Source organism: Hypanus sabinus, chromosome 21 (genome assembly GCF_030144855.1).
Source record: "Hypanus sabinus isolate sHypSab1 chromosome 21, sHypSab1.hap1, whole genome shotgun sequence".
Classification (NCBI taxonomy): domain Eukaryota; kingdom Metazoa; phylum Chordata; class Chondrichthyes; order Myliobatiformes; family Dasyatidae; genus Hypanus; species Hypanus sabinus.
This window is the reverse complement of record NC_082726.1, coordinates 14,535,871-14,551,651: the sequence shown is the minus strand read 5'-3', so window position 1 is coordinate 14,551,651 and position 15,781 is coordinate 14,535,871. Positions and strand designations below refer to the sequence as shown.

The following is a 15,781-nucleotide window of genomic DNA, read 5'->3' as shown; positions in this document are numbered from 1 at the left end:
AGTATTTCTGTTTTTGCATTTTTAAAATCTACTTAATATACGTAATTGATTTACTTGTTTATTATTATGTTTATTTCTTTCTCTCTGCTAGATTATGTATTGCATTGAACTGCTGCTGCTAAGTTAATGGATTTCACATCACATGCTGGTGATAATAAACCTGATTCTGATTATATTCATCTTGGTTCTTCTGTTCCAGAGGGCATATGAAAGTGACAATGAAGACGATGGTGTCAAAAGAAGAGTGTCCAGGCCAAGGCGACGCAGCAGCACGTCCTAGGGCAGCGTCAGAAGACGTTACATTAAAGAGTGCACGCCTGAGGGCAGGTTTATCACTGTTAGCATTAACAATCTGAACCTGTTCCAGCCAGTTCATGTTTTGGGCCCAGTGAATGGACAAAGACACTTCTAGTGGGCGACAGTGCTGACAAATAGTCGTGCTTACCTTAGAAAGGCACTCAGAGAAGATAAGTGTGCAATATATATTTTTTTGAACAATTCATTGTAATATTTTTGTTTCTGCTTAGACCTTAGTTTGTAAGGGTTTTTAAAGTCTGGTCTTGCTCGAATGCTGTTCTTGTGATTACATCAACATTCACACCACAGGGACAGTGAGGGGCAGTTCACTGCCGATGCAAACGGCTCCTCGGTTCGAGAATGCCGCTGTGGAAATGCAGGTGGCAGTCGAAAACGTGACCACAGGGAAAGAGGGGTGGGGGAGAAGGGGAAGAGATAAATAAGTTGACTTTGTAAGGTTCTATTAGAAGTATTCTACTGACACAGGCATGGCATTTCATTGTGGGCGGGTATTGGAATAATCCTGTTGTACGGACTTGTGTTGTGTTGTGTTGTCATGCTGAGGCAGATTCAACTGCGGCCAAGTGTAGATCACAGATTCATAGAAGGACATTGGTGAAAGGGAGTCAGGGAGACGTGAGGTCACACTTGTTGCTACCATCATAGGGTTTCAGATTTAAACACAGTACACTGAAACAAGCAGTTTTATTTGGTGCAACATAATTCTTATTGCATCAGGTCTAAAAGAATGAGTGTTTTGAAAGTCAGATCAGCTAACAGACTGGCAAATTCAAAGTGACGAGCAGTATGTTTTCCATTGAAGCATGCTTGAACACTGTTGGGGAGGAATAGGTTAAAATCTAGATAAAGCTAAAGGACTTTATCCTTATTGATGACTATGTGTGTAAATCTGCTGCCAGCCCAGGGTTTCAATTACTGTAACACCATGCACAATACTCCCACCTGATGCCTTACATAGTGAACTGCCATCCCTCCCTAAGTCCAGCTGCGTTAATAATGTCTTTAACCTCCACCTTAATCTTAGAGGTGGCACCTATTATGCATATTTTCAAAAATGTATTAAATAGACTTTATATAATTATCTGAAAACTAAATTGCTCCCAAGCACACCATTAAGTTATGGCCACTGAAGTGTACAGGCACAGTTATTTATTCAATAAGAATGTACATGGAGTATAACTATTAATAAATGAAAATAGTTTTGTGCATCCTCATATTCTGCAGGTCTTTGCAGGATTAGTACCTGTCAAGTTGTCAGAATTACTCTCCCTTTCACAACATCCGGGCTGTACTCAAACTCCCTGCTTTTACTTAATTCAGTCAGTTCCTCTGACTTGCAGCTTTTTGCATCAGAAGCCTTGGGTTGCTGGACGATTTCCAAATCATTAGGAGTCTAAAATGAACATGTCTCCCTCAGGCATTTGCTGTTTTCAAGTAGTTTTGTGTAGTATATTCTGATTTGTTTAGGACTACTTTCTGAACAGTGAGAGAGTGAGATCCCTTGAGAAAATGAGCACAGATATTATTTGCTTTCTGATTGTATTTGTCAAATGGTGTCAACCTTAGGGGTACATCACAGCTGAGTTTAAAAAACAGCTACATAGAAATTGAGAAAAGGTTCGATGTTCACACATTCGACAAGGCTGTAATTTGGAGATGGGTGAGATGGCCGATGCTGGAAATGAGGAGTAATGTTACCGCAGGAGGAGCTCAGCAGGTCAAGCAGCAGCTGTGTGGAGGAAAGGAGCAGTCGGCGTTTCGCATCAGGACTGAAGGGAGATGGCCAGTAATAAATAGGTGAGAGGGCGAGGTGATACGGGGCCAGTAAGTGATTCGGATACTGAGGAGTGCTGGAGAAGGATGGGTAGATGGAGCAAGGAGAGAGAGGGGTGGAAATGGGAGGTGACTGGTGGCTGATGGGCAGAAGCAGGAATTTGAATCGGCCCAAATTTTAGATAGTTGACATTGCTTCTTCTTGTGATCAGTTAGGCTGCTGTAACTGAATCTGTATAGTCATGTTAAAAATCTTGTTCTGAATGAGCTAATTTCAACCAAGTTAATATTAGCACTTGAAAGAGAAAATGGGAATTCTGACCCTTAATGGGACCCTGAGGGAGGGCAGTAAGGAGATGCTTGCATGTATCACACCTCCCACCCTGTTGCTACATGCTTTACATTCAATAAATGTATGTGAAGTAACTGTTGTGATTAAAAACAGTAATCAAATGTAGTATTCAGCAGAATTATTGGACGTAGACTCATGATTGTACAACCCGCTGAGCTTTGGAAAGGAATCGTGCTTCACGGACACGTTCCAGCCTGTGTGGAACGCTGCTGACAGGTGAGCAACACACAGAGTGCTGGAGGAGCTGATCTGGGGCATCTCCTGCTGGAGGCATGCTATGATACTTTAATTATCAGCACCTTTTCTAGATGGCAGCTGGGTACGGTGGCCTGGTATGGCTACTAGACTGGCATTCCAGGCCATTGAAGCAGGAGCCTTGAGTTTGAACCCCTCCATGTTAGATGGGCAATTTAAAGTAAAATCACTAAGGCTGGAATACAAAGTGACTCCTAATAGCAGTGACCACAGGACCACAAGCACCCAGCTGGTTCATTAATATCTTTCGGGGAGGAAAACCTGGCAGCTCTGGCCTTTCAGCAGCTCTCAGTTCGGGGTCAGTTAAGGATGGACGAGGAAAGATCACATCTGAATCCATAAATGAATAAAACAAAAATCAACTTGATGAAAGGGGCAGCGCAGGTCTTGTCCCTGACTGCCAGGGGTAGTGTTGTTCCACTCGGCTCTCTGAGGTCCCTGTGCAGTTCTGGAAAGGAGACGGAGGACCACAGGCTGGGTTAGATGGGAGTTGATTCCATTCCAAGAACGCACAGACAGTGCTGGAGGAAGTCAGCAGGTCAGGCAGCTATCTATGGAAGGGAATAAGTAGTCAACATTTCAGGCTAAGACTTTTCATCAAGACTGAGAAGGAAAAGAAGCCAGAATAAAAAGTTGGGGGTGGGGGAGGAGTGGGAGTACAAGCTGGCAGATGATAGGTGAAATCAGATGAGGGGATAGGTGGATGAGTGCTGTGGGGGGAAGGGACAAAATAAGAAGCTGGGAAGTAATGGGTGGGAAGGGGTAAAGGGCTGAAGATGAAGCAATCTGATAGGAGAGGGCAGTGAACAATGGTAGAATGGGGAGGGGTAATCACAGAGAGGTGACAGACAGATGAGGGGAAGTGATGAGAGGGTAACTAGAGTGGGAAATGGAGAAGGGGGGTAGAAATGAACAGAATTCAGAGAAATCGATGTTCAATTTCTCAGTTTTTAATTAAATTCCCTAGGTATATCACAGCAGCATCTCACAATATTGACCATCCAGATTTTGAGGGCAAGCAATGACGAGCCTGAACTTGTGTTTGTAAGAGATTCCTTGTTTGTAGGAAGTTAAGTGTGTGAGGAGGTGAATGGCTGGTTCAGTGCGGGGAGAGAGCAGGAATTTATTCAGATATTCAGGGAGAACACGGTGGAGAAAATCAGGATGAGGCAGCTTCCAAATGGAAAGCCACAGGTGGGGAGAGCTGAGGAGTTTAATCCTAGAAGGGTACAGGGATGTAAGGGAAGTGCAGAATGCAAAGGTGGTTGTGGAGTGAGATGTAACTAATATTAAATAATTTGAAAATGCTGATGGAGGATGGCATTGTGTGGCTCAGTGAGGTTGAAGATCTTCTAATTGATTTGGATAACCTGAGGCTTGTAGCGAGTACAGTTGGAATGAGCCAGTGAGAAGGATGGGAAGGGATGTTGACCACTGACTGACTAAAGAATGTGACAGGTAGAGAGGAGTGTTTATAAAGAAAAGAGGGAAGCAATGCTCAATTAGACAAGATGTTAAGGTTTTAATCTTCTTGATGGTATGTTAGTACAATAACTAAATTGCTTGTCCAGCTGCTAAAAAGTTGAATGATTGACCCTGAGGTACAAATTCAAGCCTTGCCATAATAGAAAAGCAATTTAAGATATGTAGTTAAATAAATCTGGAATTTAAAATCTGTTATAAGTGACTGTAAAAACATGTCTTCTCCTCACGTCCAGCGTCTGCTCCAGTTCCTGGTGACCAGCACGATGCTGATGACCATGCCAGTGATGGTCAGGGATCGATAGCTGGATTTTCATCTGTTAGATATATCACTGCTTGCCAAGTCTTGCTGCACTTGGTTGGATCAGTGAACTTCCCATTGCTGAGCTTCTGTAAGCAGGTTGTTGATATCAATCATCCCTTCTGTCCCTTTGCTGGTGATCAAGAGAGACGAACGGGGCAGTAATTGACCAGGTTGGAGATGTCTTGCTATCAGGACATAACCCTGACAACTTTCTGTGTGACAGAGAGAAACTGCATTTCTTCCTGAGCCAAACTCTGTGGTACTCAGCAGTACTTAGTTTTAATCCTTCTTTGTACGTAGTTTCAGAAGGAACATGGCCATTAGTTATTTCACTTTTTTTCCAAAATATTGTTAAAGAATATGTTAAAATCTGTTCTTTGAGTAGACCAGATCAGCAATTCAGGAGAATAGGTCATAGGCATTTCATTAACGTTCTCTGATAATTTATTGCAGAACTGTCAACCTGGATCTCTCTTTAATACAATGCATAAAATGGTGTCTGCATATACATAAGTAAATTTATTTTTTTCTCAAGGCTAACACACCAAAGTGGGAATAGACTGAATTTTGTATAGTTGCCTTCAATAATCTTTTCAATTATTTCTACTGTCTCCCCTACACCCCCTACCCTGCTGTAGTTGTAATGACAATACAGGTTCCCACTGCACACAGCTGGTTTCTCTGAAAATATACCTAAACAACTTCATTCTTAAGCACAAACTGTGAAATATAATTGTGTGTTACCGCTAAGTGTAATCTAGGCAAATCTTTTTTTACATCATGTAAGACCCTCCCACTCCATGCACAATTTCAAACTATGCCCATCAATAGAGACCGATCTTGGCAGCAAATGACAATTAATATATACCCGTCAAGCAATACTACAGAGCTAACTACTGCAATAAGTCGTAAAGAATTCTGTTCTTTATGTAACATGCCAGTCCTGCTTGTCCAAGAAGGTTTTGTCTTGTAAAATCAGTTATTATTTCAAACTGTGTTTTAGCAATTAATTTGACTTTCTAGAGGCAGTACTAACTAAAAACAGCTGTGGCTGAAGCCCTCACAAACATTAGCCCATATTAAATGTTTACCCTCAAGTTTCAATGTATTCGCTGCGGGGTGTGAGTGACCTTCACATTGCACAAAGCAGCACTCCATCTGATTGATCACCGCTCGCTCGGGGAGGGGCTGCTTGTTTCCCTGTGAAACACGGTATCCTTTAGGTGGGGGGGGGGAGAAGGAAGATGGAAAAAATTTCTGATGTCAACTTGGAACGTTGGATGAATGACTTCAGCTGAGATGACTGTTGGGGGAGCTGACCACTGAGGTGGAACTTGAAGAGCTCATTTAACATTTAGATTTAGAGGGGACTCGATAGGACTGTTCCTTTGGCATTCTAGAAACTACTATTTGCCCTCGATCCCAAGCTTAAAGAAATCCATTGAACCGCAATGCATGCTACATGAGCTCAATTTAAAACTGACAGCAACATTGACCGATCCTGCCTTCAAAGGCAGAAAAACTTAATATTAATGGCGTCATGGGGTTCTGCAGTACAGAAAGAAACTTGTTAACTCATTATGTCCATACAGACCTTTCTGCCACGTGCATGAATCCCACTTGCCTGCATTCGGACTATATCCATATTCTGCTGTACCGTCCCTATTTCGTGTCTCTTAAACTTGGTGATTATATCTGATTCCATCATCTCTGGCAGCAAGAATTTAACCTTGAGGCCTCTTTAAATAACCTACCTCGAGCTTAAAAACTATCCCTCTTGCTTTTCTTACTCCTAACATGGGACAAAAAGATTTTAACTGTTCCTCTCATAATCTTGTATATTTTGTTTCTCATGTCGTCCCGTCCCCCCCCCCCCCCCAGCCTCCTTTGCCTCAGGCAAAAGAAGCCCAGCTGTCCAAAATCTCCCTGTAACTAACGGCCTCAAATCCAGGCAACATCCTGATGAACTTCCTTTGCTCTCTTTCCAGAACCATTTTCTAGACATTAGGAAACCTTGCACATTCCTGTGGAAGTGATACCATCTATTACTCGTGGCCCTGTTTCAAAATTAACTTTGCTATGGGGAGATTGCTTTCCAATGAATGAATCCATCTATTTAATTTTTAGTGTAACACAGCATTGAAGTTTTTCTTTGTGACCTCAGTATTTCAAACTAGAATCATTGATAATTATGTACATGGAGTTCTGTTGAACTACTATAACATTATTGAGCATTCCTTCAAGGTTTAATGGTTTTACTTGTTACAGAATTTGTGATTGTAGGTTCTGTAGAGCTGATGGTTTGAAGTGATATTCTCATTCTGAGGAAGCAGAAATTAGAAAATGGTAGGCTGCTCCCGGCAGGGAGTGCTGAGTTTCGGAGTATTATCTCTGTATCTGTTCTAAATGTACTCCAGATGGTTGCCTTGTTTCATGCTGTTCTGTTCCAGTTGCAAAACACTCTCCTGGTGAGTTACTGCATGAATAGTGTGCCTTCATACCTAAAACCATCTCATAGTGAGTTTTCCCATTTATATTGTCCATCTGCAGGGGATTGTGCCTAGCGCATACAAGCAAGGCCTTGAGATCAGCCTGTCCAGCAAGCCATCACTCCAGCTTTGTTTACCAGCACTTGGAGATTTTTCCATTGGAAACATCTCCTTTATAGGGTGTTTATATCAGACTGTGTAAACTATTTGCACAAAATATTCTTCAGCCAGGTTTCATCAACAGAAACAATTACAATGACCAACAGCAATAGCGAAATATCCAGGACTCACCACGTCCTTAACCTGTGCATTGATAGTTATGGCCACTACAATCGCACAATATCACCCTGTTCACAGAGCCCAGAATGGCTTCAACCACACAAGCTGCTGCTGCCTTGGATGTAATGTTAACCTGGAGATATTTTTATAATTAGCAGTTTAATGTTCAAAATTAATATGAAATTAGGGAACAAATTAATATTTCAATTTTGTTAATTATACATGTGTTGAACATTTATAAACTAATTAGCAAAGCAACTGCAGAACCGATGTTACTTTATTTTTAATCCTGTGTAAAAATATTGGAAGTTTGCACAGAGGGTAGAAGAGATTATGTTAGACTGATAGATCCAAGCTTATACAGAGCAGGGAGACCTTTTCCTGGTGGTATTAATTAAAATTTTCTTTATCGAAATATTGAATAATGTATATATGAAGGATTCAATTGAAATGTTGTACAGTATTTTTCTATAAATAAAGCTCTGGATGCAGCTTTTTATTGTCATTACTCAGAATTATTTGCTGCTTCTCTGAATGTTACAAAACCAAAACCCTTGTACCAGTTTGTAATAGTCTTCCTATTACAGGTAGTCCCAGACTCCTGACAACCGTCAGTAAGCTGATATCTCCATCAGTCAGTAAAGTCGGTTTCCATAGGAACCACATTGTATCACTCTCCGTACCCTTGCTATTCTAACACTATCCATTAATTAATGAAACATTTACTATATAGAATAGTCACTCATGAAACTTTATTATTACTAGCTTGAAAAAGGTTTCACACAAATCTCCCATATATTTTAAAGACAAATTTCTGTTAAGTTAGGTCATTTCTAACGTGGAAAGACCCAGTAGTACAAAAGTGGACCTTGGTTTTGATTGGAACAGTTATAAGTGTGAAATTGAGAAATTAATAACTTTAATTGCAGAAGAAGTTGAGGAATATTTGTGTTTGAAAGATCCTTTAGAATTGAGCTGCCTTCTGGCCTGGATTATCCATTGCTCACAAGTGTACAGGGTTGAATGCTGTAGAATTGTAATTGAGAATTGCCTTCATTACAGCCCTAGCCTTTGCACCTTTCTTGTGTGTCATAGCCCAGGGGACAGTGTGGCCAGGGGAAGGTAGAGGAGCGGGAAGCAGCTGAAGACGATGGCAAATTTGTACTACTGGAATGGTGTTGCTGCTTTCGGCCTGCACCTCAGTTTTATTACATTTTAGGTGCAGAAGCTTGTTCTCATTTTCGCCGTAAGGCGTCATGTTGTGAGGTAAAATTTTCTTTTGTTTTCGATTTGCATCAACTACATAAATACATCCAGGAAGAATTGTTCTGTTACCTGCAATGAGAAAAAATAAACTGCTGGAGGAACTCAATGCACCAGTGGAGGTAAAGGGATAGTCAATGTTTCAGGTCAAAACCCTGCATTAGACTAAGAGTGTTAAATAAAAGATGGTCAGGATAAAGAAATGAAAGGGAAGAGCAAGACTGGAACTGTCCAGTAGAACCAGAAGAGGTAAAAATCCACACTGCTCAATTCTATCTCTGACACAAACGGAACTGTCCTGATATACCCATCATCGCTGTCTGCTCCTGTCCACCAAACGTATTCCTTCCTACCCTGTCCTGCCTTGTCCAGCCCCTTCCCACCTGCCTCTGGGGAAGTTCTCAGTTTCTGCCCGCCTCACCTTCACAATGGACACTAGTCTTTAAACTCTGCTGCCCCACGTCAGGAGGTCCTCCACTTCTTTCTAGAACAAAGATCCAACCAGTTCTCATCAGCTGCCTGGCAGAACTTATCATCTGATTCCTCGCACTTTTTTACAACCTTCCTCCTGCTGTGTTACCCCCCCCCATTACCCCTTTCTGACCCACATCTCAACCCACTCCATCCCCTGCCATGTTTTAAAGATTCAAACTGCATTTATTATCAAAGTATGTATGCAATATACAACCCTGAAATGCATCCTCCCACAAATAGCCACAAAACAAAACCATGGAACCCATTATAAAACACCAAAGCACAGAGTCATTGGAACAGTTCAGGAATGTTCCGTTTGTTGGCTGCAGGCCACAGAGCCAGTCCACCCTGAACAAAATTGCAATGAAATAGGAGTAACCAGGACCATAAACACATATAACAGGAACTGCAGAGTACAATCCACAAACCACATCGATAAACCTTTTCCCAAGCCTCCAGCAGCATCGAGCAATGCTCAGTATCCCCTCTGATCTTCTCCTGATACCGAAGGATGTGTGTTCAGCAATGGTCTCATCTTTGTACTGCTGTCCCCACACCCCAGTGAGTTTCAGACCCAACATTGGTGTGGGCCTCTTCTTCCATCACCTCCATGTCTAAGCCTTTTTTTTTGGCATGCGGGTCCTCACTCCCACTGTAGTCCCCTCCTCATATCTCCAAGACTCCCTTTCCTCGTGAGTATCTTGCACACCTTTACCTTTTTCCTTGACCTCTCCACTCCCGTCAGCCACTCTAACCTCACCCCTCTGGACCTGCAGCATTCCACTTTGAACTGTTCACAACCTTTTCAGCAAACCTGCAGACAAGGGCTATTGGGATCTGGCAGGCCGATCTGCCTACCTTACACAGAGGTCAGACAGCAACTCTTGAACACCTTGTCATCCCTGACCTAGACCATGAATCTATCAGTGATCACTTGGCCACTGTCTCCTGGAGCAGTACAGGTCTGGTAACATCAGGAGATCTCCCCTTCACAGCTTCCAGCTTTACAGTACCCCAACTCCACTCTGCCCTCTTCTATCTCTTCCCCAATCAGGGCTGTTCTGGGAAAACCATTGTGTCTGCTTCACTTTATGCCTGGATTCCATTCTATCTTCCTTTATCCAGAGCCCTCCAACCAACTTCCTGGAACCCTCTCATCGCCCTCCACCATTTTGACTATTTCCAATTCCCTGCCCCCAACTGCCTTATCTTTACCATAGTGCTCATGTCTCTATATACCTTCACCCAACTTCAGCAAAATCTTAGGACTGTATATTTCTTTTGTGAATATATATGGAACCAGTTTTCCTCTACTAGCATTCTCGTCCACCTGACAGAACTTGCTCTTAACTTCAATAACTTTTTTGATTCTCCCCCCACTCCCCAGCTCATCCAGTTCATCTTAACATCTACTAGCCGATCTCACCCCTCCCTCTCGCCACTGGCCATCCCTCCACACTCTCAGTTCTGATGCAGGGTTTCACCTGAAACATCAACTGCCTCTTCCTCTCCACAAATGCCGCTTAATCCTTGCAACACACACAAAATGCTGGAGGAACTCAATGGGCCAGGGAGCAGCTATGGAGAAAAGCACAGTCAATGTTTGTGGGCTGAAACCCTTCAGAGGGTCCTGCTGAAGGTTCTTCGCCTGTAACATCGACTGTACTTTTTTCCATAGATGTTCCCTGGCCTGTTGAGTTCCTCCAGCATCTTGTGTGTGTTGCAAGGATTTCCAGCTTCTGCAGACTTTCTCTTGTTTGTGATTAGTCCTCGCAGTTGGTTCTTGCTCCAGATTCCAGTATCTGCAGTCTCTTACCTCTTGAGATTTTTAAACATGTTTTTTGAAATTTGGGTATGATTTCTTCATAAAATATGTTGTTTCCAAGTATAGCTAACAGCTATAAACCAATAGGTAGGATTAACAGTTGTTCAAGTTTCTTCTGAAACAACATGACATGATTTGATTTCTTCTGCACTTAATAACTAATATTTCTGCCATTCAGAGGAAACACGATTCATGTTTGCAAGCACTTTAACTTCTGTTAACATTAGGGGGCACTATGGTGGCGTAACACTTCACAGCGTCAGCGATTGGAAGATCATGGTTCAATTCTCACCACTGTCCGCAAGGCATCGGTACGTTAGCCCTGTGTCCACGTGAGTTTCCTCCAGGTGCTCTGGTTTTCCCCCCACATTCCAAAAAGACGTATGGGTTAGTAAGCTGTGGACACGCTAAGTGAGTGCCGGCAAGACTTGTGGGCTGCCCCCTCTCCGGGCTTTGTTGGTTAATGACGCAAATGACACATTTCATTGTGTGTTTCCATGTACGTGTGACAAATAAAGCTAACCTTCCGATCATTAAATTTAATATATAAATGAATGAAGATTACAACACGAGACTTTTTCTATTGACGTTTCATTTGGGTGTGGTTGGTTAATTTTTCCTCCTGAACAGCTTCTGTCAATGATACAAGCATCAACTATCTGCTCCTCGTAGCTCTGACAAAAAGGTCTCTCAGCTTCTGGACCCTCCTAGTCCTCCATTCTGAAATGAACTTAAAGAAAGTAATAACAAAAATGATGCGGAAGTAAAATTGGAGACAAGATTATCAAGCCTTTACTCGACCATACCACTGCTGAATGTCAGCCTCCAAACACCTTATGCTTAGAGGGCTGGAGTTTAGAAGTGTGGGGAGGAAGAGTTGGATAGGAAGCAGTAATGGTGTAAATTCTAGATCTTCCCAAAGGCCCATTGTAGCTGCAGACCATTTTATGGCAGTAAAACAGCATTTTTTTTAAATGATCAGATTTAACTTTATTCATAACTTTAAAAATTCACAAACAAACCATGCAATGTCTTTTCATTCTTACATTGACATTCAGACCGGTTAAAACCCATAGGAGTGTTGCCATTCGTGTGCCCCCTTCTTCTACAATAATCGAGGAGGTTCCTAACCCAACCCTGCCCCTCTGTTGCCAGCAGCAGAAGAAGCCAATACAGTAGGCCTTCCCTACCGACGTGAAACTCTCGTGCTGAGCGAGGACTCCAAAGGCAAGATCCACAGAACGGTATTGTCAGGCTTCCCCATGAAATGTCACACTGACACTGACCATCAAGTTCAGCCCAGTGCTCCATATCGAGGTATTACAAGCCCTCTGCATTGCAATATAATACAGCTGGCTCGTTTATTGCAGTTAGCAAGTAAAGGAGGGAGAAGAGCAACAGCAGCAGCCCAGTCCGTCAGCCAGGAATTACTCTGAGACAGGGGGTCTTCGACAGCTGCAGTGACAGTAAACTCAGTAGATACGGAGATAGACAGCAGTCTGTGTTGTAGTGAATGAGAAATCAATGATGTGTTGCCTCCGTGTGGCAGGAATTTCTCTGAACAGTTGCAGAACACTTTCAATGGGATACTAACAACTTAAATAAACATTGGTGCTAACAATTTAACTGGGGGGAAAAGGATGCGGTCTCACAAAATAAATATAGGGAGTTAGTCAGAAAATTGAATAACAGGACCTCAGGGGTTGTAATCTCTGGGGGGAGGTTACAATATTGATTAGGGAGAACATCACAGCAGAATGCAAAGAGAATATTTGAGGGAGAAACATCCAATGGGGCCATATGAGTCAAACTTAGAAATAAGAAAGGTGATCACTTTGGTGAGATAGCACAATAGTCAGCAGGAATCAGAGGAACATGTAGGGAAACGCCAGACAGGTGGAAGAATAATAGGGTTGTGATGGGCAGTGGTTTTTACCTTCTCTAATATTGACTGGGACTGCCATAGTGCTAAGGGATTACATGTGGCACAATTTGTGAAGTCTCAAGAAAGATTTCCGAAGAAACATATAGATGGCCCTATTAGAGGTACACAAATTTTCTTTAGGAAAGATGCTGGGCTAGCAACTGAAATGACAGTGAGGGAGTGCTTTGGGAACAGTGACCATAATTCTGTTCATCTTAGTGTAGTTACGGAAGAAGATGGGACTAGTTCACACATTAAAGTTCTACATTGGGGTAAGGGTAATTTAATGGCATTAAGAGCAAAAGGGCCATTAAGGCAGAATTGGTCCCCTTAAGGATCAGTGTGGTAAACCATGTCTGGAGCCATGATTGATGGATGGGGCCTTAAATGCACACATCGGTTTGTAAGAACAGAACTAGTGAGTCCAGAGAAAGAGAATAGTGCCCTTCTGAAGTACACCTATATTGTGAAGGGGGAGATGTTAGTGGTTCTGAAAAACACAAAGGTGGATAAATCCCTGGGGTCTAGCACATTGTGGGAAACAAAGGAAAACATTGCAGGGGCCCTGGCAGAGATCTCTGTTCCTTTGTCAGCCACAGGCAGAATGCCAGAAGGCTAGAGGGTGGCAAATGGTGTGTTTTTGAGAAGAGCAAAGGCAAGGCCAGTGAACTACTGGCTATTAGACCTTCAAAGTTCAAAGTACATTTAGTACAGATTAAGCCATGAGATTCGTCTTCTTGCAGGCAGCCACAAAACAAAGAAATACTATTGAGACTGTTTAAAGAAAACCCCCCACACAACAAGACCATCGGACATGCAGGGGGAAGAAAAATTTTGCAGACGGTAAACAGGCCTTGCGTCAGTGCTGGGAAAGGATCCCAAGGGACTGAATTTATTTCCATTTAGAAAGGAAAGGTCAGATAACATTGTTTATGGGAGATCATGTCTCACAAAATTGGTTTAAATTTTTTTGAGGAGGTGGTCAAGAAGATTGACAAGGGCAGGGTGGTCATTATTGCTTACATGGACTTTAGCAAGACTTTGACAAGGTCCCACATGGTAGGCTGTCTCGGAAGGTGAGATCTCATAGTATCCAAGACGAGTTAGCCAGATGGTTACAAAATTGGTTCGATGGTAGGAGGGTGAATGGTACTGGGGAGCTGTTTTTCAGATTAGACTAGGGGTGTGCCACAGGGATTAGGACTCATTCCTTCATTGTCCATCACATGCATCAATGAATTTTTTATTAATTTTTTTATGAGTTTCCACACTACAACAGAAAAAAGCACCAACAAGATGGAGATCTATGCAGTGAAAAACAAACATGTCTAATATACAATTCATAACAATACAGAAAAAGCACCCAAATGATTTGAAAGAGAATGTAACGTCATTGATAAGTCTGCAGGCAACACCAAAGTTACTGTTACCAAGCACAGCGAAGAAGTGTGTCAAAGGTTACAGTAGGATCTGGATCAACTGGTATTGTGGGAAAGGGAATTTAACTCAGACAAGTGTGGCGATGCAGTTAACCATATATTATAACAACTACAGCACGGAAACAGGCCATCTCGGCCCTTCTAGTCCGTGCCGATGCTTACTGTCACCTCGTCCCACTGGCCCACACTCAGCCCATAACCCTCCATTCCTTTCCTGTCCATATACCTATCCAATTTTACTTTAAGTGACAATACCGAACCTGCCTCTACCACTTGTACTGGAAGTTCGGAAGTTAAGCCAGGCCAGGACATACACAGTGAATGCAGGGCCCTGGGGAGTGTTGTCGAACAGAGAAACCTGGGGCACATGTTCATAGTTCCATGGAAAGTGGAGACGCAGATATACAGAGCAGTGACGTTCTATGAGAAGGTTGCAATCATTGACCAAGGCATGGAGTGGAAGAGCTGAGATGGTATGTTACAGCTGTACCAGTCATTGCTTGGTCACCTTCCACATGACCATAAGACAGGAACAGAATTAGGCTGTTTGACCAATCAAGTCTGCTCCACCATTCAGTTACGGCTGATTTATTTTCTCTGTCAACCCCATTCTCCTGCCTTTGCCCTGTAACTTCCCACTAATCAAGAACTGAACAACTTCAGTTTAAATATACCCAATGACTTGGCCTCCACAGACGTCTGTGGCAATGAATTCCATGATTCCGAGTAATGTGGGCACCTCTGATCTCCACGCTATAGGAAGGACACTCCAGAAGGTGCGGGAAGGATCCACAGGAACGTTGCCAGGGTTGGAGGTCTTGAGTTTAAGGAGTGATTGAATAGGCTTTAAGGTGAAAGAGACTGAGGGGATGAGCTTAGACATCATGAAAGGTCAGATGCATGGTCAGGGTCTTTTTCAGTGAACAGAGTTGTCTAAAGCTAGACGGCATAGGTTTAAGGTGAGAAAGGGAAGATTTAAGGACACTCAAAGCTGCTGCGCAGGTTGACTCTGTGGTTAAGAAGGCATACGGTGTATTGGCCTTCATCGATCATGGGATTGAATTTCGGACCCGAGAGGAAATGTTGCAGCTATATAGGACCCCGGTCAGACCCCTCTTGGAGTACTGTGCTCAGTTCTGGTCGCCTCACTACAGGAAGGATGTGGAAGCCATAGAAAGGGTGCAGAGGAGATTTACAAGGATGTTGCCTGGATTGGGGAGCATGCCTTATGAGAATAGGTTGAATGAACTCGTCCTTTTCTCCTTGGAGCGATGGAGGATGAGAGGTGACCTGATGAAGGTGTATAAGATGATGAGAGGCTTTGATTGTGTGGATAGTCGGAGGCTTTTTACTGACAGAGGACTGAAATGGTTGCCACAGGAGGACACAGGTTTAAAGTGCTGGGGAGTAGGTACAGAGGAGATGTCAGGGTAAAGTTTTTTACTCAGAGAGTGGTGAGTGTGTGGAATGGGCTGTGGGCAAAGGTGGTGGAGGCAGATACGATAGGGTCTCTTAAGAGGCTTTTAGACAGGTTCATGGAGCTTAGTAAAATAGAGAGCTATAGGTAAGCATGGTAATTTCTGAAGTAGAGAGATGTTTGGCAC

General features: G+C 42.8%; 1 protein-coding gene across 5 annotated transcripts in view; it reads left to right on the top strand.

Annotated features, from left to right (window-relative positions):
- dapk2b (death-associated protein kinase 2b) overlaps nt 1–15,781 on the top strand; it is a 205,671-nt gene that overhangs the window by 146,293 nt on the left and 43,597 nt on the right. For 4 of the 5 annotated variants that reach the window (XR_009507185.1, XR_009507186.1, XR_009507188.1 and 1 more), the window contains exon 12: nt 200–2,659. Coding sequence is in view for 1 of the 5 variants with exons in the window: in XM_059946014.1 (XP_059801997.1) it covers nt 200–280 (81 nt within the window). In the remaining 4 variants the exon portion in view is untranslated. Of the gene's footprint in view, nt 1–199; nt 2,958–15,781 lie in introns of those variants that run through there. The other variant, XM_059946014.1, reaches the window with a different exon arrangement.